At 42.1% G+C, this 19,858-nt stretch overlaps 1 protein-coding gene across 1 annotated transcript in view; it reads left to right on the forward strand.

Annotated features, from left to right (window-relative positions):
• The window catches only part of MAP6 (microtubule associated protein 6), a 38,264-nt gene extending 26,349 nt beyond the window's left edge, over positions 1-11,915 (forward strand). The window contains exon 3 of the mRNA XM_058185596.1: positions 11,862-11,915. Within this exon, the coding sequence (XP_058041579.1) occupies positions 11,862-11,873 (12 nt within the window). The 3' untranslated portion in view covers positions 11,874-11,915. The remainder of the gene's footprint in view (positions 1-11,861) is intronic.
• The last annotated feature ends 7,943 nt before the right edge of the window (positions 11,916-19,858 follow it).

Here is a 19,858-nt window from a genome sequence, read left to right on the forward strand (position 1 = left end):
GACTTATCTTGTCCGACGGTCGCAAAAGGGGATCGATCCCCTGGCACCCCAGGACACTGGGACGGTCATAAGTATGAATCTGTGGCCAATATTTTGATCACATGGACTGTAGGGAGTCTGCACCAGTTGTAAGTGTGAAAAACGGTCAGAAGTGACTTTTTTTCCGTGCCGTTGTAACTTTGAACGGTGGCTAGATGAAAGTGGAAGGCGACCTGCATTCACCAAATTGCAAAATCAATGAATAATATCAAAGTAAATCAATCAATAAATCTACAAGTGACTGGCCCCTGGCATTCATCAACCTCTGGTGAGCCAGCTCACGATACTTTCCCCCCCCCCCAACGGTTTGAACAAACCGGATCCCCAGTTCTTGGCTATGAATTGAACAAACATTTGCAGCCCCGATCTGCGTGTTACACGCGTGCGTGGGCCAATCCTTCGCTGCCACCTCACACTCACCCGACCCCGTATAACCTCAACACTTTTCAAATTAAAGTGGAGATGGAAGTATCTGGTACTGTCCAGATGCCCCCCCCCCCCGATTGAGGGATTGGACAACCATTTGTCTGAAATGGTTTTAGGGTCTCCTGCCTGAGCAGGGGGTTGGACTAGAAGACCTCCAAGGTCCCTTCCAACTCTGTTATCCTGTTGTTCCTTTATTTTTTAATTTATTTATTATTTTTATCTTAGGCGTACGCCTTCGAGAATAAGAGTTCCATCAAAAGGATCCTTTTAGTTGTCCTGATCGATCCATTTTCCCAATTCAACCAGCTGGTTGTTTTCCCACCCCCCCCTCAAAAAAAAAAAAAAAGGACATTAGATCTGAGGAAATATTGACTTTCCATCCATCTCTCTCTGCTCTTGGTCATCGTGTGATCCAGGACACAGTCTTTTTATTGAAAACAAATCGATTAGAAAGCTGGCATCAGGCCTGTCTTGCAAACTAGCCTAGATTGAGTGATGGTACCCATCGGGTTGCCGTTTTGGCCGGTCGTTAAATCTCCCCGGCACCCATTTTGTGAAAGCGCTCACAGCCTGCTTTCAGAAGTCCAGATGTGGCAGGGACCCACAGGTTGCCTATGGAAAAATTACTACCTGCTCTAAAGCTAAATATTGCAAGCGGGGGGGAAAAAAACTGCAGATTGCAGTTTTAAAGTCACCCATCCTAACAAGGCAGAGACTGTTAAAAAAAATATCTCCTGACTCCCCCCCCCTCCCCGCTCTATTATTTGCATCCATGTGTGATCATCTATTATCAGTGATGTTCTGCATCGTCATTTTAACAGGCGCAGATTTATTGAATCGTCTTTTGGAGAAGGGAAAAGTTGTGAAACCTGCTACCTTGACTCACTTAAAACTGGGGGGGGAAAAATGAGACTTTTTAAAAGATTAGGCAGTTCATTTCCATGGTCCGTTTCGGATTTTTTTTAAAAAAAAGATAAACGCAAAAAAAGTATTTCCCCTCGACTCCTTTGCAAAACAAAAGCTGCCAGGTTTTTCTGGGTCTTTAAAAAATAATAATAATAATAATTTTGAAACGGTTCCTTGGGCAGAATAAAACAGCGGTGACGTTTCATTGTTTTTTTGGCTCCACGTCGCCAATTCGATTTGGCAATTATACCCATCAGAGGAGAAGAAGATTGAGACAGAAGGAAAGGCTAATGCTCCACAGATAATATTTCCAGGGGAGGGGAGATATTGTAAGAAAAGGCCTTCGACTAATTATAAGGATTTATTTCCAGAGCATGAGATTATTTTAAAAAACAAACAAAAAACCCAACCAACAATGTGCAAAAAAGTAAGCAGAAATATAGGGACATTGGAGAAATAAGCGAAAAGAGAAATAGCTGTTTTTGCTAGAATGCCTGGCTAGGAGACATTATTTAAAGTGGGGAGTGGGGAGCAACTAGGATGGGGTGGGTGGGGGGTGGCGGGGAGGGGAGGGGTCGCAGTTGTACGATACATGGGTAACCCACGTGGTTGGCTTGAGTCCTGAAACGGATGATGACAAAAAAAAAAAAAATTGTAGCGTTTTTCTTGTGCGTGATGTCTCTGCTAGGGCTTGTGCTGGAATGCTTTCCACTTATAAAGTACAGTGTCACGATTTCGCTTTTAACGATGTTATTTCTACGCCTAGTTGTGCTAGAAATGTAGTGTGTGAAGTGACTAGCCAAGAATTGTGTGTATGTCCGAAAATGGGGGCGTGTGGGAGGGCGAGGTTGTTTTTTTTTTAAAAAAGAAAGAAACTCCAGGGCTCTGGAGGAATTTAAGAAGACTCTCCAAAACCAGTTGGACCTTAAAAAATAATAATAATAATAATATTTTTTTGCCGGTATGATGACGGTTGCCGCATATAAAATGCAAATATCCTATTTCATCTGCAGAATGGTGTATGTTGTGTCCCTGTATTTAATCCAGCAATTTCCCATTTGGGGAAAATGGAGGTTGAAAAAAAATAATAATATCGACAGGTAGTCCTCGACTCGCGACCACAACGGAGCCCCCAAATTTCCGTGATTAAACGAGACGGTTGTTTAAGTAAGCTTTGCCCCGTTTTACAAGCTTTCTCGCCACTGTTGCGAAGTGAACCACCGCAGGTGTTCAATCAAGAACACGGTTGTTAAGTGAATCATGGCTTTTCCCCCATGGGCTTTGCTTGTCAGAAGGTCGCAACAGGGGATCGTGTGACCCCGGGACGTTTCAAACCGTCATAAATATGGGTCAGCCGCCTGAATTTTGATCACATGATGCAAGTGGGAACAACGGTCGTAACTCAACGTTTTCCAGCGCTGTTGTAACTATGAATGGTCGCTAAACGAACTGTAAGTCAAGGACTACCTGAATTGCTATAGAAATAACAGCAAAATCTTCTCAAAGCCTGCAACGCAAAAGGAAAAGTATTTGTTCGTTTGCTCCATTGTGCTTATTTGCAACTTGCCAGGAGTGAAGGTGGGAAAAAAATCAGGGTTGATTTGACACCTTGGAAAAGGCTGGTCCAGAATGTAACTCTGAACGGCCACTAAATGAACTGTTGTAAGTCGAGGGCTACCTATATATATATAGATATATGTGTGTGTGTGTGTGAAAGGCACTTCTTCGCGTGTCAACTCTCGTTTTGCTGTGTGATGCACAAACACATTCCTACAAGGGCACCTTTCATCGCTGCTTCTATTCAGGAGAGCCAAACGGAAATATTTTCTTCTGAAAATTCAGGGATTGCAAAGGAATTTGGCCAAAAAAGGCTGTGGCAGACATCGTCGGAAATTTGGCACGGGATTCTCCCGACTGGGTTATTTACATGGAAATAAAGATCCTTACCAAATGGTGGTTGGTTAGACTTTGGGTTAGGATAGGAAGGTTTTTTTTGGGGGGGGGTGGTAGTGGGTAAATATGTAATCATTCTCAGGTCGCACCCCTTAAAACACTCTGCAAGTTTTGTGGGTGCCTTCCCCAACCGCAACACGATCCGGAGGGATTTTCCTGGTAGATGAAGTAGCTTAGGAAATTCCTGTCTGAAAAGACTTTTACAGTTTTCAGGAGAGGGAGTAGCTGTCCATCAAGGCAAGATTGTGGAAGGGGGGAAAATAAATAAAATAAAATAAAATAAAATAAAATAAATAAATGAATACTTCTCCACTTGGGAGTTATTCGTTCAATGCGGAGTTCTTCATATTCTCGGAGCTGGGTTGCTTTCTTGTAGACGTTTCATTACCCAGCTAAGTAACATCATCAATGCTAGAAGGGAATGGCGGTTTTGCTCTCCAATTATAAACCCCACTCCCTTCTAGCACTGATGATGTTACCCGGTTGGGTAAAAAAACGTCTGCAAGAAAACAGTTGAGCTCACAGAGCTCAAGGACCCCGCGGTTCAATCCCGAGCTAAAAACATTCTATCAAAACAAGTTAAATAAAATATAAACACTTCTTGATCCCTGCAAAATCTGTACAGTAATGAAATATAAAGGATCCCCCTTCTCCTTCTTATGGATACAGAAGCAGCAGCAGTCATCTACAAGTGTTTTCAATTTGCTGGTTAACACCCAAGTGTCTCTTTTAATTCCGGGCATGAAGCGTCTGGTTTTTATGTTCTATGCCAATGTTATATTCTCTTTGGTGTTTCTCAAATTTGGCCATTTTAAGACATGTGGACTTCAACTCCCGGAATCCTCCAGCCGGCATGACTGGCTGGGAGATGCTGGGAGTTGAAGTCCACCCATGCTGGCGTGGGGGAATTCTGGGAGTTGAAGTCCACGTGTCTTAAAGTAGTCAAATTCGAAAACTACAGCTTTAGGCCTTCCTTTCCAAATTGGTGCCCTGCAGATGTGCCAGTCCCAAGGGTCCATTCAAAGTTGCAATACTGAATGGAGACAAAATTATGCAAGTTACCTGCTGCTCATTTTTTTTTTTTTTTACAAATCTTACAAACATTCAGTTTTTTGGGGAGGAAAAATTACAAAAAAAGAGAGAAAATGTTGCTCGCAATTGGGTGCGCGATTGCTACCTGTTGCTCCATATATATATATATATATATATATACATCATTATTTAATTATTGTCATTTTGTCTGACTGGTCCAGAAGGGTCTCTAACGATGAGATGGGGAGCTGATGGAGAATTTATCCAAATCATGTCTTTTTTTTTGTACATTAATTCCACGAACGTCCGCAAATTTTTCTCAGTTACAACACATTTTCAACTATGCAGCATATTGAGAACTGCAATATAAAAAAAAAAAGACAAGTTTTATTTCAACTCTTGATTGCAAAAAATGTTTACTGAAATGCGTTCAGTGATGAACGAAATGAAATTCTTCCCCAATTCTAGTTTTGGGTTAACTGTTTGGGCACCATTGGGAAACGATTGCTGTCGATCAACTGGATTATTTTTTTTCTTCTTCTTCTTTTTTTGTAAAAAGAAGATTCTTGTCTTGTAATTCCTTTGCATTCCTTCTATAAAATCTGGCTTCTTGGCTTCTCATGTTCTTTTTTCTGCCTTCTGTTGCTTGGTCACATCATTGCTGTATATTTAGTTCTCGTACTGTACCGAATGTTCCACTCACCTTTCGCGAGATGGTGCTAAAACTCCTGTCCACGGCTTTTTGTAGATATTCCATCCTCTTTGACTTTGTGCAAAGAAAGAGATTGAAATAAACACCACAATCACCTGCTTTGCTCACATTTGCAGTATTTGTGTTAAGAAATGGGGACGGGGGGGATGGGGGGGGACATACGACACTCCATTAACCATCTGGGGTCATAACACGGGAGACGGATCCAGAAGGTGAGATGGGGGAGCTGTATTTATTTATTTATTAGATTTTTATCCTGCCTTTATTACTTTGTAAGTAACCCAAGGCGGCAAACATACACAATACTCCTTCCTCCTCCTATTTTTCCGCACAACGACCTTGTGAGGTGGGTTCGGCTGAGAGAGGGTGGGGGGATTGGGCCAAAGTCATCCAGCTGCCTTTCATGCCCAAGGCAGAACTAGAATTCACAGCCTCCTGGTGATTGGCTCAAAGTCATCCAGCTGCCTTTCATGCCCAAGGCAGAACTAGAATTCACAGTCTCCTGGCGATTGGCTCAAAGTCATCCAGCTGGCTTTCGTGCCCAAGGCAGAACTAGAATTCACAGTCTCCTGGTGATTGGCTCAAAGTCATCCAGCTGGCTTTCATGCCCAAAACAGAACTAGAATTCACAGTCTCCTGGTGATTGGCTCAAAGTCATCCAGCTGGCTTTCATGCCCAAGGCAGAACTAGAACTCACCATCTCCTGGTGATTGGCTCAAAGTCATCCAGCTGGCTTTCATGCCCAAGGCAGAACTAGAATTCACAGTCTCCTGGTGATTGGCTCAAAGTCATCCAGCTGGCTTTCATGCCCAAAACAGAACTAGAACTCACCGTCTCCTGGTGATTGGCTCAAAGTCATCCAGCTGGCTTTCATGCCCAAGGCAGAACTAGAATTCACAATCTCCTGGTGATTGGCTCAAAGTCATCCAGCTGGCTTTCATGCCCAAAACAGAACCAGAACTCACCATCTCCTGGTGATTGGCTCAAAGTCATCCAGCTGGCTTTCATGCCCAAGGCAGAACTAGAATTCACAATCTCCTGGTGATTGGCTCAAAGTCATCCAGCTGGCTTTCATGACTAAGGTGGTACAAGAACTCGCCATATCCTGCTGCCTTAACCACTAGACCAAACTTTTAATTCAGTATTCGCAAAGCTGATAAACGGCAAAAATTCTGCCTGTCGAGAGTTGCTAGTTGAATTCAGTCAATCAATCATGGCGGATAACTTATCGATTAGAAGGGGCTACTACAACATTACTCACTTCCTGGGAGTACAATGTAAAAGTCAGGCAGTTTTTTCCCCCCCAACTTTGGTAACTTGAAGATGGATGGACTTCGACTGTAGAATTGTGAGTCATTTGGTTGAGCTATAAAAATTGAAGGAAGGAAGGAACGAACGAACGAACTCCCAGGCTTTTCCAGCAAGTGTGGCTTTTCTCGCGGCCAGCGGGCTCGCCACGAAAGGGTCCGGGCAGTCCCTGCGCCGAACGGAGAGAGAACAAAGACACGGAGTCCAATTCTCCTTGTAGTGAACGAGCCCCAAGCTAGCTCGAGACAAACTCTTTTTATTGAGGCTTTTTTGAGGGGTGGGTTACAGAGTATCAGGACTCTGCCTGGGGAATTCTGGGAGTTGGAAGTCCATCCATCTTCCAAGTTGAGAAACACTGACTGACACGAACAATTTTCACGCTGCATAAAACAAGGAAGACTGCTGAACGAACAGGTGGCTGATTTTGGACACGCATGGAAGGGACCTAGTCTCCTCTCATATTCATAAACAATGTAAAAATATCCTTTTTTGTGTTGGATTCCTAAATATACACCTTGAAGTTCAAATGAATATTCCAACGGTAGAAGCCAAGGTGACCTTCCTTCAGCTAATCATGAAAGATACGGTGCTGTGTTCACACATTTCTGGTTAAAAAATTTGCTAAGGATTTAAAAAATATATATATAAAAGCTATAAAATAGTATAAATATATTATTATATCTTTTCTATAAACATAAAAGCTGAAGTGAGAAAAAGGAAAAAAGAGGAATCAAAGAGACGACCACGCAAAAAGGAAAAAACAGTAAAAGAACAATAGAAAAGTATAATAATAAAAAGTTTCTGGTTTTCTTTACAGCAATTATAAATAAAGGTATAAATTTAGCTCTTTATGGTTACCACATAACTCGATTCTTTCTATAATTTATTCGGTCTAATCAATAAACCAAGTTGTTTATAAAAAAGAATAAAGGCAGGATATGAATAAATAAATACGTTCACACAACATCCTTCGCTGCAAAATCTACTAAGCAATCCTGCATTTATTTTTGGATCTGATTTGATTCTACTTGATTGGATTTTTATAGCTGCCCATGTCAACGAGTGACTTTTGTCTCTGTACAGCATAAAAACATAAAAACAACTGCAACGTTATAAAAGAAATCTACGGCACCCAAGAAAATAGCCATAGTACTTATAGACTGCTTCCCAATGCTTTCCAGCCCTCTAAGTCAGGGGTCTCCAATCTTGGTCCCTTTAAGACTTGTGGACTTCAACTCCCAGAGTTGGGGAGCTTTGCTGGCTGAGGAACTCTGGGAATTGAAGTCCACAAGCCTTAAAGGGACCAAGGTTGGAGACTCCTGCTCTAAGTGGTTTACAGAGTCAGCATATCGCCCCCCCAACAATCTGGGTCCTCATTTTACCGACGGGTGGAAGGCTGAGTCAACCTTGAGCCAGTCAAGGTCGAACTCTTGACAGGGGGCAGAGTTAGCCTTCAATACTGCATTGTAACAATTGCACCACTATGGCTTCCTTCCTTCCTTCCTTCCTTCCTTCCTTCCTTCCTTCCTTCCTTCCTTCCTTCCTTCCTTCCTTCCTTCCTTCCCAAGCAATACCCAACTTATATACCACTTCTCTCTCTTAAGCGGTTTACAGAGTCAGCGTATTTCTCCCCAACCATCTGGGTCCTCATTTTACTGACCTCAGAAGGATGGAAGGCTGAGTCCACCTTGAACCGGTCAGGATCGAATGGCAGTCGTCAGAATTAACCTGCAATACTGCATTCTCACCACTACGGTTCTTTTACTATGGATGTTAATACAGCCTGGAAATGGGGGTCTTAACATACTCGAGACCCCAGGCCCAGGGACACAACCAAATTTTCATAGTCTAAAGGCCAAACAGGGTTGGGGCCATCCTGATATCTGAAGGGAGAATATTCCAGAAGGCAGGGGCCACAGCAGAAAAGACCTGGTTGCTACCAGCTGACATCCGTTGATTGGCGCACTATATCCAGCATATTTGACTGAACTAAATGAGTAGAAGCAACTGGGAAAAGACGGTCCCTAAGATTAGCTTGTGGAATGCAGTGGCTCAGTGGTTCAGATGCTGAGCTTGCCGATCGAAAGGTCGGCAGTTCAGCGGTTCGAGTCCCTAGTGCCGCATAACGGGGTGAGCTCCCATGACTTGTCCCAGCTTCTGCCAACCTAGCAGTTCGAAAGCAGGTAAAAAATGCAAGTAGAAAAAATAGGGACCACCTTTGTTGGGAAGGGAACAACGTTCCGTGCACCTTTGGCGTTGAGTCATGCCGGCCACATGACCACGGAGACGTCTTTGGATAGCGCTGGCTCTTCGGCTTTGAAACGGAGATGGGCACCGCCCCCTAGAGTCAGGAACGACTAGCACAACCTTTACCTTTTAAGATTAGTTCATGGTTGACTTTTTTAATTAGCTTGTAGCACCAACTCAACCTGTTCAAATGCTTCAATAACACAAGTAAAACCAGGAAAGGGGTTAACTCCATTCCCAGGTTAAGCCAGTTTTTTTTTTTTTTTGTTTACATTTATACCCCGCCCTTCTCCGAAGACTCAGGGCGGCTTACAGTGTATAAGGCAATAGTCTCATTCTATCTGTATATTTTTTTACAAAGTCAACTTATTGCCCCCAACAATCTGGGTCCTCATTTTACCTACCTTATAAAGGATGGAAGGCTGAGTCAATCTTGGGCCTGGTGGGGCTTGAACCTGCAGTAATTGCAGGCTTTGTGTTCTTAATAACAGGCCTTACCAGCCTGAGCTATCCGGCCCCTCCAGTTGTGTGGTTGGCTGGGGAATTCTGGGAGTTGAAGTCCAGACCATCTTCAAATGGCTAAGGCTCACTCGGGACTTAGGGCCTCAACTGAGCCCAAAATGTCCACTGCGAATCAAGATGGTTATTAGGTGATTTTTTTTTTTGGCTTCATTTTACAACCTTTCTGGCCGCGGTCGTTAAGTGAATCCCTGCCCTTGTTAAGTTAGTAACACTGTTGCTAAGTGAATCTGGCTCCCCCCCGTTGAGTTTGCTTGTCAGAAGGTCACAAAAGGGGATCGCGTGACGCCCTCCCCCCCCCCCCAGGATACTGCAACCGTCGTAAATACGAGCCACCTGAATTTTGACAAGGATGCTACAAGAGTCGTAAGTATGAAAAACGGTCACTAAACGGCTACCTGTAAAGGCTTTCTCAACCTTAGCAATGTTTAAGGTGTGTGGACGTTGATGGCTGGGGAATTCTGGGAGTTGAAGTCCACACATCTTCAATTTGCTATGGTTGAGGAACTCATTATTACTAGCTGAAGTCCAGCTGTGTCACCAATCAGAATTGCTTTGAAAAGGTGCATCACAATATCACGACTTTGATTATTATTATTATTATTATTTTGCCTCCATTCATGTCAGTGAAACCTGAGGTTGCAATTTCGGAATCCAGCAATAGCTAGTCCTTGACTTACAGCCACAACGGAGCCCAAAATTTTTGTTGTTAAGTGAGAAATTAAAATTTCAGAAAGTTTTGGTCCCGTTTTCCAACTTTTTTCGCTACATTTGTTAAGCGAATCGTCGCCGTTCTTATACGGGTCACACACGGTTGTTAAGTGAATCTGGCTTACCCGTTGACTTGGCTTGCGTTGTGACTCCAGCCCCCGAACCTGGCCCCATGCCCGGAAGTGACTTGGAGCCGGCCCTCCTGCCAGAAAGTGACTTGGAAAGTGAGGGGGAAGGGCCGTCAGGACTTACCTCGGGAGCACCGGCTTCCCTGGCTCAGCTCCAGGAGCCAGAAACAGGCCAGGTGGAGGAGATAATGAGGCCTCCATCCCCTGACTCTTCCCCCCCCAGGACACACCTCCAGACCCAGCTGATAGCAATCAGGCCTGGCTGGACCCTAGATTTCGTAGGCAGGAGAGGAGGGAACAACAGAAGCAAGGGTGGGGCAGGCCTAGGAAGTGCTGAGTCATGGAGCCACACCCCACAGGATATAAAAGGCAGCAAGAGCTGGTGTGTCTCTTTGTAACAGGCAAATCCTGTTACACAGGTTTCGTGTGCAATGTTGGTTTCGCCAACATTGCACTAAATGAACTGTTATCAGTCGAGAACTACCTGAAGTTCCATTATATTCCAACTCTTAATAGCAAAGAACCCAATCCATACAGAGTTATAGTTAACGTTAAGCTTTTATTTTTTTAAAAACCTGTATGATCACAATTAACCAAACGCATTTGTAGGAATCCTTAGTAGGGATTCTCAGCTTCCGAATGTGAGTCCTGGTTTTTTGGCAGCTGCATTCATCCGACACGCTAAATTTAATCCAGGTTGTGGCCTTTCCCATAAAGACGATCCCAGCTCATTGAGTTGTTTGTGCAAACTTTCAAAAAAATAAAATAAAAATAGCCTCATTCAGGAAGCAATCAAAACAGATTGTTGTTCTTGTTCCAAGAATCTAAGCAAGCGCCCACAACTTGCACAACTGAATTTGCACAAATCAAGATAATTAATTTTTTTTAAAAAAAAATTAAATTCCACATTAGAGCAAAAATGTCCTGAAATTTCACGGGGGGCTGTAGCTGATTGCCAAATAACAAGGTGTTTTTTTTTAATTAATCCCAAAGGTGCTTTTTTTTCAGAAGGCAACTGGACTTTCTTGTTTTTTTCTTTTGAAGATGTTTCGCTTCTCATCCAAGAAGCTTCTTCAGCTCTGACAGGATGGTGGGGAAATGGTAGGATTGATACTCCTTGCAGACAGCGGGTCATTTGCATCCTTTTAGTTAGAGAGTCGTTGAGGCCACTTGGAGGTTTGTCTGTGAGTCACCTGAGTAGTGCAAATAGGAGTGGAGCTTTCTTGGCTGCAGGATATTTTCTTCACTGTTGGCTCCACACCCATTTGCACCACTCAGGTGAGACCCTGAGGACACAGGTAAACCCCCAAGTGGCCTCAAGGACCCTCTCAAAGGATGCAAATGACCAGCCATCTGCAAGGAGCATCAATCCTTCCCCTCCCCACCATCCACTCAGAGCTGAAGAAGCTTCTTGGATGAGAAGAGAAACATCTTCAAAAGAAAAAAAACCAGAAAATCCAGATGCCTCCTGAAAAAGCACCTTTGGGACAACCAAGACCAGGATGACTGAGAATCTCTACAAGTTTTTTGTTTTTTTTAACTAACCTCAAAGGGAAAGAAAGCCTCTATTCCCCTTTTCTGTTTTTCTTTTTATAATATAATATAACAACAGCGTTGGAAGGGACCTTGGAGGCCTTCTAGTCCAACCCCCTGCCCAGGCAGGAAAATCCTACACCATCTCAGTCAGATGGTTATCCAACATTTTCTTAAAAATTTCCAGTGTTGGAGCATTCACAACTTCTGCAGGCAAGTCGTTCCACATATTAATTGTTCTAACTGTCAGGAAATTTCTCCTTAGTTCTAAGTTGCTTCTTTCCTTGATCAGTTTCCACCCATTTTCTTTCTTCGCCTCATTTTTTTAAAAAATCTCTTACTTTCAGGGTCCCCGATAAAGCCACTGATGATACAGCTAAGGAACCTGAGTACTGTACAAGAAGAATATCCCATGGAAGCTCAGACCTGAGCAGGGACCGAAACAACCTTCTGCCCTCTTGGCGAAAGCAAATTTGATTTTTTTAAAAAAAAAAAATCAATAAATGGTTGCTGAGAAGTTTCGTGGTCTTGGTCATCATTCGTGGTGGGAGGTTGAGATGCAAACGTTGTTCCTTTTGTCTCGTTGAATATGAGCCAGCCGTGGGCGGCCGCAGCCAAAAAGGCTAATATGATCCTGCGTTGCATAAACAGAGGCATAGAATCAAGATCACACTTGGAATGCTGCATCCCGTTTTCGTCCCCACATTACAAAAAAAAAAAAAAAAGGTGTCGAGACTTTGGAAAAAGTGCAACTAAGAGGATTAAAGGCAGTGGTGAAATCTAAATTTCTTTCCTACCGGTTCTGTGGGTGTGGCTTCATGGGCGTGGCTTGGTGGGGGGTGTCATGTGACTGGGTGGGCGTGGCTATGTGACTGGGGGATCAAAAGACAGAAACTCAGTAACAATGTCCTGCTGGAGCAGGGTTGGACTAAATGACCCCCAGGTCCCTTCCAGCCCTGGATTATCCTCTGAAGCTGCGTCTAATGCCAAGTTTGTAGTCCTTCCTCCGTCTCCTTTTTCCTCCCTTCCTCCCTTCCTCCCTCCCTTCCCTCCTTCCTTCCTTCCTTTCTCTCTCTCTCTCTCTCAAACGAATCCCCCACGCCCCCATTTTTTGCTTTTAAAAAAATGCTTTTAAAAGTAAAAAAAAAAAAAGCCTCTGACCATCAGGCACCTCTGACGGAAGCCTTGTTTTAACCCTGCTGATTCAGTTCTACAGAGGAATGATTGAGTCTGTCATTTGCACCTCTATAACTGTCTGGTTCGGTTCTGTAACTCAACAAGAAAAACACAGACTTCAGAGGATAATTAGAATTGCAGAAAAAATAATTGCTACCAACCTGCCTTCCATTGAGGACCTGGATACTGCACGAATCAAGAAGAGGGCCGTGAAAATATTTGCAGATCCCTCGCATCCTGGACATAAACTCTTTCAACTCCTACCCTCAAAACGACGCTATAGAGCACTGCACACCAGAAAAACTAGACATAAGAAGAGTTTTTTCCCGAAGGCCATCACTCTGCTAAACAAATAATTCCATCAACACTGTCAAACTATTTACTGAATCTGCACTACTATTGATCTGCTCATAGTTCCCATCACCAATCTCTTTCCATTTATGACTGTATAACTTGTTGCTGGCAATCCTTATGATTTATATTGATATATTGACCATCAGTTGTGTTGTAAATGTTGTACCTTGATGAAGGTATCTTTTCTTTTATGTACACTGAGAGCATATGCACCAAGACAAATTCCTTGTGTGTCCAATCACACTTGGCCAATAAAAATTCTATTCTATTCTATTCTATTCTATTCTATTCTATTCTATTCTATTCTATTCTATTCTATTCTATTCTATTCTATTCTATTCTATTCTATTCTATTCTTTAAAAGCATTTTTTGACAACCTCTTTGGCTGAAGAGGTTATTAAAAAAAATTCTTAAAAAAAAAAGGCTCTGATGATCGCGTGGCTCATCTGGGCATGGGGGGGAAAGGGCAGGGATTTTTGCTACGGGTTCTCCGAACCACCTGCTGCCATTGCTACCGGATCAGGCGATCCGGTCCGAACCGAGAGCATTTCACCCCTGATTAAAGGCCTAAAAAGTCTCCCAATGTTTAAAGGGACCGTCACAAAGACGAGGGTGTTGATCTAGTCTCCAAAAAGCACCAGAAGGCAGGACAAGAAACAGTGGATGGAAACTCATCAAGGAGAGAAGCAACCTGGAATGAAGGAGAAACTTCCTTAATTCCTAACAGTGGAATTCCTAACGGTGAGGACAATTAACCGGTGGAACTACTTGCCACCAGAAGTTGTGGGCGCTCCATCACTGGATGTTTTTAAGAAGAGTCTAGACCAGTGACGGCGAACCTGTTCTGGACTGAGCGCCATAAGCAAGCAAGCGAGTAAACGCACATGTGCATGCCTAACCCCCAAAATGCAATGTGCATGTGGCACCCTGCATGCGCCTTGCCCCGTGCAGGCCCCCGAACACACCCCACACACCGAGCATGCGCAGCAGGAGGCACACACTCATGCAGAGCTGAACTGGGGCGATGGCTCGTGTGCCATCAGAGAGAGCGCTTCGTGCCACCTCGGGCACAGGTGCCATAGGTTCGCCATCATGTGGCTAGAGCAGTGATGGCGAAACTTTTCGGCAATGGAATGATGAAAAGATCGCGTAAAAAGGTCGGGCTGTGCTCTGGAAAAGCCAAACTTCCAGATTCCTGCACACACGCGCACCAGACGATCGGCTGGCCGGTGTGTGTGCACACACCCATTTTTGGCACTACCGCGCGCACGAAGGACAGCTGATCGTCCTACGTGCACCAGAAACCCAGAAGACAGACAGGCAAGGCTGCGCGTGCCGGGCAACATGGCTTCATGTGCCACTTTGGGCACGTGTGCCATAGGTTCACCATCATACAGAGGAATTATCGAGTCTGTCATTTGCACCTCTATAACTGTCTGGTTCGGTTCTGCAACCCAACAAGAAAAACACAGACTTCAGAGGATCATTAGAACTGCAGAAAAAATAATTGCTACCAACCTGCCTTCCATTGAGGACCTGTATACTGCACGAATCAAGAAGAGGGACGTGAAAATATTTACAGACCCCTCGCATCCTGGACATAAACTGTTTCAACTCCTACCCTCAAAACGACGCTATAGAGCACTGCACACCAGAACAACTAGACACAAGAACAGTTTTTTCCCGAAGGCCATCACTCTGCTAAACAAATAATTCCATCAACACTGTCAGACTATTTACTGAATCTGCACTACTATTAATCTTCTCATAGTTCCCATCACCAATCTCTTTCCATTTATGACTGTATGACTATAACTTGTTGCTGGCAATCCTTATGATTTATATTGATATATTGACCATCAATTGTGTTGTAAATGTTGTACCTTGATGAACGTATCTTTTCTTTTATGTACACTGAGAGCATATGCACCAAGACAAATTCCTTGTGTGTCCAATCACACTTGACCAATAAAAAATTCTATTCTATTCTATTCTATTCTATTCTATTCTATTCTATTCTATTCTATTCTATTCATCAGTCTAGACCAGTGGTAGTCAACCTGGTCCCTACCGCCCACTAGTGGGCGTTCCAGCTTTCATGGTGGGCGGTAGGGGTTTTATCCGATACTGAAGCACTTTCCTTTTTTTTAATCGAATTGACTGTTAAAAAAATTTCATAGCATTATTTAAAAACTTTTTCATTAGGCTTTCACAAAATTCCCCGTGACCATTTAAATTTCTGAAAATATACTATTTGTATTGCCTGCGCATAAGTTTAGTTCACGTTACCTAAGTGAAACTAAATGGCGCTCTAGTGCGACCGCAAACAAAAGAGCCTCGTCCCATAATAGCTCGCGCGTCTCCCCCCACACCACCAAGCTGCAACAGACAAGCAGAGCTGGTAGCGAGCACCCCCAGCCATTCCAATCCACGAGGCGCGAGAGGCATGCGCAGACGACGATACACGGCGCATTACTGTGGAACTGGTGGGCGGTTAGAAAATTTTACTACTAACAGAGATAAAAAAGTGGGTGGTAGGTATAAAAAGGCCACGCCTCCAGACCCAGCTGATGACAATCAGGCCTGGCTGGACCCTAGGTTTCATAGGCAGGAGAGGAGGGAACAACAGAAGCAGGGATGGGGCAGGCCTAGGAAGTGCTGAGTCATGGAGCTACAGGATATAAAAGGCAGCAAGAGCTGGTGTGTCTCTTTGTAACAGGCAAATCGACTGATTGACTAGAGCTGAAGGTTGTGACTCACCAGCGTCATGGAAGATAACGAGGGCTCTTGGCAGACGCTGGCTATTCTGCTGCCGGAGCTGATAGTGCCGGCTAATTAAGCCATCATTCGGACGGAGGCGGAGGAGGACAGAACAGGTGGGTTTCAAATTTTTTTATTACCAGTTCTGTGGGTGTGGCTTGATGGGCGTGGCATGGCTTGGTGGGTGTGGCTTGGCGGGCATGGCAGGCGAAGGATACTGTAAAATCTCCATTCCCACTCCACTCCAGGGGAAGGATACTGCAAAATCTCCATTCCCTCCCCACTCCAGGGGAAGGATACTGCAAAATCTCCATTCCCTCCCCACTCCAGGGGAAGGATACTGTAAAATCTCCATTCCCTCCCCACTCCAGGGGAAGGATACTGAAAAGCTCCCTTCCCATCCCACTCCAGGGGAAGGATATTGCAAAATCTCCATTTCCTCCCAATCAGCTGGGACTTGGGAGGCAGAAAATAGATGGGGGCGGGGTCAGTCAGAGGTGGTGTTTGCCGGTTCTCTGAACTGCTCAAAATTTCTTTTTTTTTTTTTTTTTTTTATTAAAATAGTTTTACAACAATTAAATTTTTTCCCCCTCCCCCCCTCCCCCCCTCCCCCCCCCCCGGACTTCCCGGAGCAAACACAAGGTATAGTTCCTTAAACAAAACATTCATACATTAAATTTTTAAAATCTAACACAATTATAATCTTTCTCTCTCACATAACCTGACTTCTTCCATTAAAATCAAAAATAACATCCTTCATTCAAAAGCAATCCGAAATTTCTTAATCTGATATCTATTTTGAATATAATCAATCCAGTTCTTCCATTCATTTAAATATTTTTCTTGAGTACTGTCTTTCAAGAAGGCTGAGATTTTAGCCATCTCAGCCAAATTGGAAACTTTCAATATCCATTCTTCTATTGTGGGTAATTCTTTTTTCTTCCAATATTGTCCAATCAACAGTCGTGCTGCTGTTATTAAGTTCAAAATCAACTTAGTCTCAATCACTGTACAGTCCGTTGTTATTCCCAAAAGGAAAAATTGCGGTAGGAACTTTATCTTCTTCTTCAAAACATTCTGCATAATCCACCAGATTCTTATCCAGAAAGACTTAATTTTCTTACAAGTCCACCATACATGAAAATATGTAGCATCATCACAATTACATCTCCAACATTTCGCTTGCATATCTGGATACATACATGATAATTTCTTAGGATCTAAATGCCATCTATAAAACATCTTATAAAAATTTTTCCCTTAAATTCTGCGCTATGTAAATTTAACATTTCTAACCCAAATTTTTCCCATGTTTCCAACATTATTGGTTCTTGAATATTCTGTGCCCATTTTATCATACAATCCTTTATTAAATCTCTTTCAGAATCTATTTCTATCAACACAGTATACAATCTCTTTATATGCCCCTGAGTTTGATTTCTAATTTGTTTAACCAAATTTTCTTCATTTTGAATGATACCAATTTTCTGATCTTCTTTCCATCTAGCCTTTAACTGTCCATATTGAAACCAAGTATAATTCCTCCCTTCTTCTTTTAATGTATCCAAAGATTTTAGTTGTAAATTTCCTCTCATTGTATAAAAGATCTTTATAAGTAATCATTTCTTGTTCCTGTTCTATATTTATATTCTCTACTGCGTGCCTAGGACATGCCCATATAGGAATTTTGTAATTTAACTTATAATAATATTTTTTCCAGACACGCAGAAGAGAAATTCTCAACACATGATTCTTAAAAGCTTTATCTACTTTCTTATCATACAATAAATATGCATGCCAACCATATAATAAATCATAACCTTCTATATTCAAAATCCTTTCCTCCGTCAAATTAAACCAATCACTTAATACCGAAAGAACAACTGCTTCATAATACAATTTTAAATTAGGCATTTTAATCCTCCTCTTTCCGTGTATCTTGCATTATTTTCATTTTGACTCTCGCTTTTTCCTTCCCATATAAATTTATTAATTCCAATCTGCCATTCATCCAAATTTTTATCTTTCTTAATTATTGGTATCATCTGAAACAAGAACAAGAATTTAGGCAAAACATTCATTTTATAGCTGCTATTCTCCTAACAAAGATAATTGTAATTTTTCCAAGTATTCATTTCCTTCTGAATTTTTTTCCATAACACATCATAATTATTCTTATACAATTTTCCATTTGATGATGTAAGAAAGACTCCTAAATATTTAACCTTTTTTACAATTTCAAATCCTGTTATTTCCTCTAGTTTTTCTTTCTGGTTCTTAATCATATTTTTGGTTAACACTTTTGTTTTATTTTGATTCACTTTAAACCCTGAGACCCTTCCATATTGATTAATTACTTCCAACAAATATACACTCGAATTTATAGGCTGAGTCAACATAACAACCAAATCATCTGCAAATGCTCTGACTTTATATTCATATCTTCTAATTCTAATACCTCTATCTCCCTTAACTCTCTTATCTTATCCAATAAAGGTTCCAAAGATAAAATAAACAATAAAGGTGATAAAGGACACCCTGCCTTGTTCCTTTCGCAATTTTAAAACTATCTGTCAAACTACCATTAATTATTATCTGAGCTGTTTGCTCTCCATAAATTGCCCTAAGTATTCGTATAAAACCATTTCCAAATTGCATTTTGTCTGTTAATTTAAATAAAAATTCCCAATGCAAACGATCAAAAGCTTTCTCTGCATCCAAAAAAATAAACGCTGCGGAATCTGATTTTTCTTTTCCAAGTATTCCAATATATTCACTATCTGCCTAACGTTATTCCTCATTTGTCTCCCTTTTATAAAACCAGACTGGTCAGTGTGGATCCTTTGTTGTACATTTTCCATTAACCTATTTGCCATTATTTTTGCAGAAATGTTATGATCATTATTCAAGAGAGAAATTGGTCTATAATTCCCAGGCTTAGTACAATCCTGATCCTCTTTTGGTATCAATGAAATAAAAGTAGTCCTCCATGATGGTGGTACTCCTCCTCCCCTCAATATCTGATTAAATAACTCCATAAGTGGACCAACTATCTCATCCTGTAACTTTTTATAATATATTGCTGTAAGTCCATCTGTGCCCGGGATTTCCTATTTTTAATTGCTTTATTACCCAAATAATTTCCTCAGAAGTTATAGGCCGATTCAACTCTTCCTTTGTTCATTAGTTAAACCTTTAACCTTATATTCTTTCAAATATTTATCAATATCCATATTCAATATTGTATCTCTGGCATATAAATTTGTATAATATTCCAAGAAAGCTTTTTTAATTTTATCCTGTTGAAATCGCACTTTACCCTTGTATTCAATTCCTTCAATAGTACGTGCTTTCTGTCTTTTCCTTAACATATAAGCCAACCACCTCCCTGATTTATTGGCATTACAAAAAGTATTATGTTTAGCATATTGTATATTGGTTGCCACCTGATCTGCCATTAACATATTAAATTGACTCTGTAATATCTTTATCGCCTCAATAGTTTTTAAATCATGTGGATTATGTACCAATAATTGTTGTTTCCTCTGAATTTCCTCTTCTAAATCCCTACGCTGTTTTTGTAGTTTTCTCCTCTGCTCAAAATTTCCACTACCGGTTCTCCAGAAGTGGTGAGAACCTGCTGAAACCCAGCTCTGGCTACAACCAACGGAGTAATATCCCGAGTAATTTCATTAGCGGCAGTAAAAAGAAATCAAGAATAGATTGCTTTGGTCTCTTTTAATATAGAGTCTCAAGGGCATGAAGATAATACTAGATATGATTGCTCCAGTCCAGTGTTTCTCAGCCTTGGCAACTTGAAGACATACGGCAGGACTAGAACTCCCAGTCTCCTGGCGATTGGCCAGAGGTCACTCAGTTGTCTTTCATGCCTAAGGCAGGACTAGAATTCACCGTCTCCTGGTGATTGGCCAAAAAAACCCACTCAGCCTTCCTCCATGCCTAAGGCAGGAACTAGAACTCTCCATCTCCTGGTGATTGACCAGAAGTCACTCAAACAGCTGTCATGCCTAATGCAGGACTAGAACTCTCCAT

This window comes from Ahaetulla prasina, chromosome 5 (genome assembly GCF_028640845.1).
Source record: "Ahaetulla prasina isolate Xishuangbanna chromosome 5, ASM2864084v1, whole genome shotgun sequence".
Lineage (NCBI taxonomy): Eukaryota > Metazoa > Chordata > Lepidosauria > Squamata > Colubridae > Ahaetulla > Ahaetulla prasina.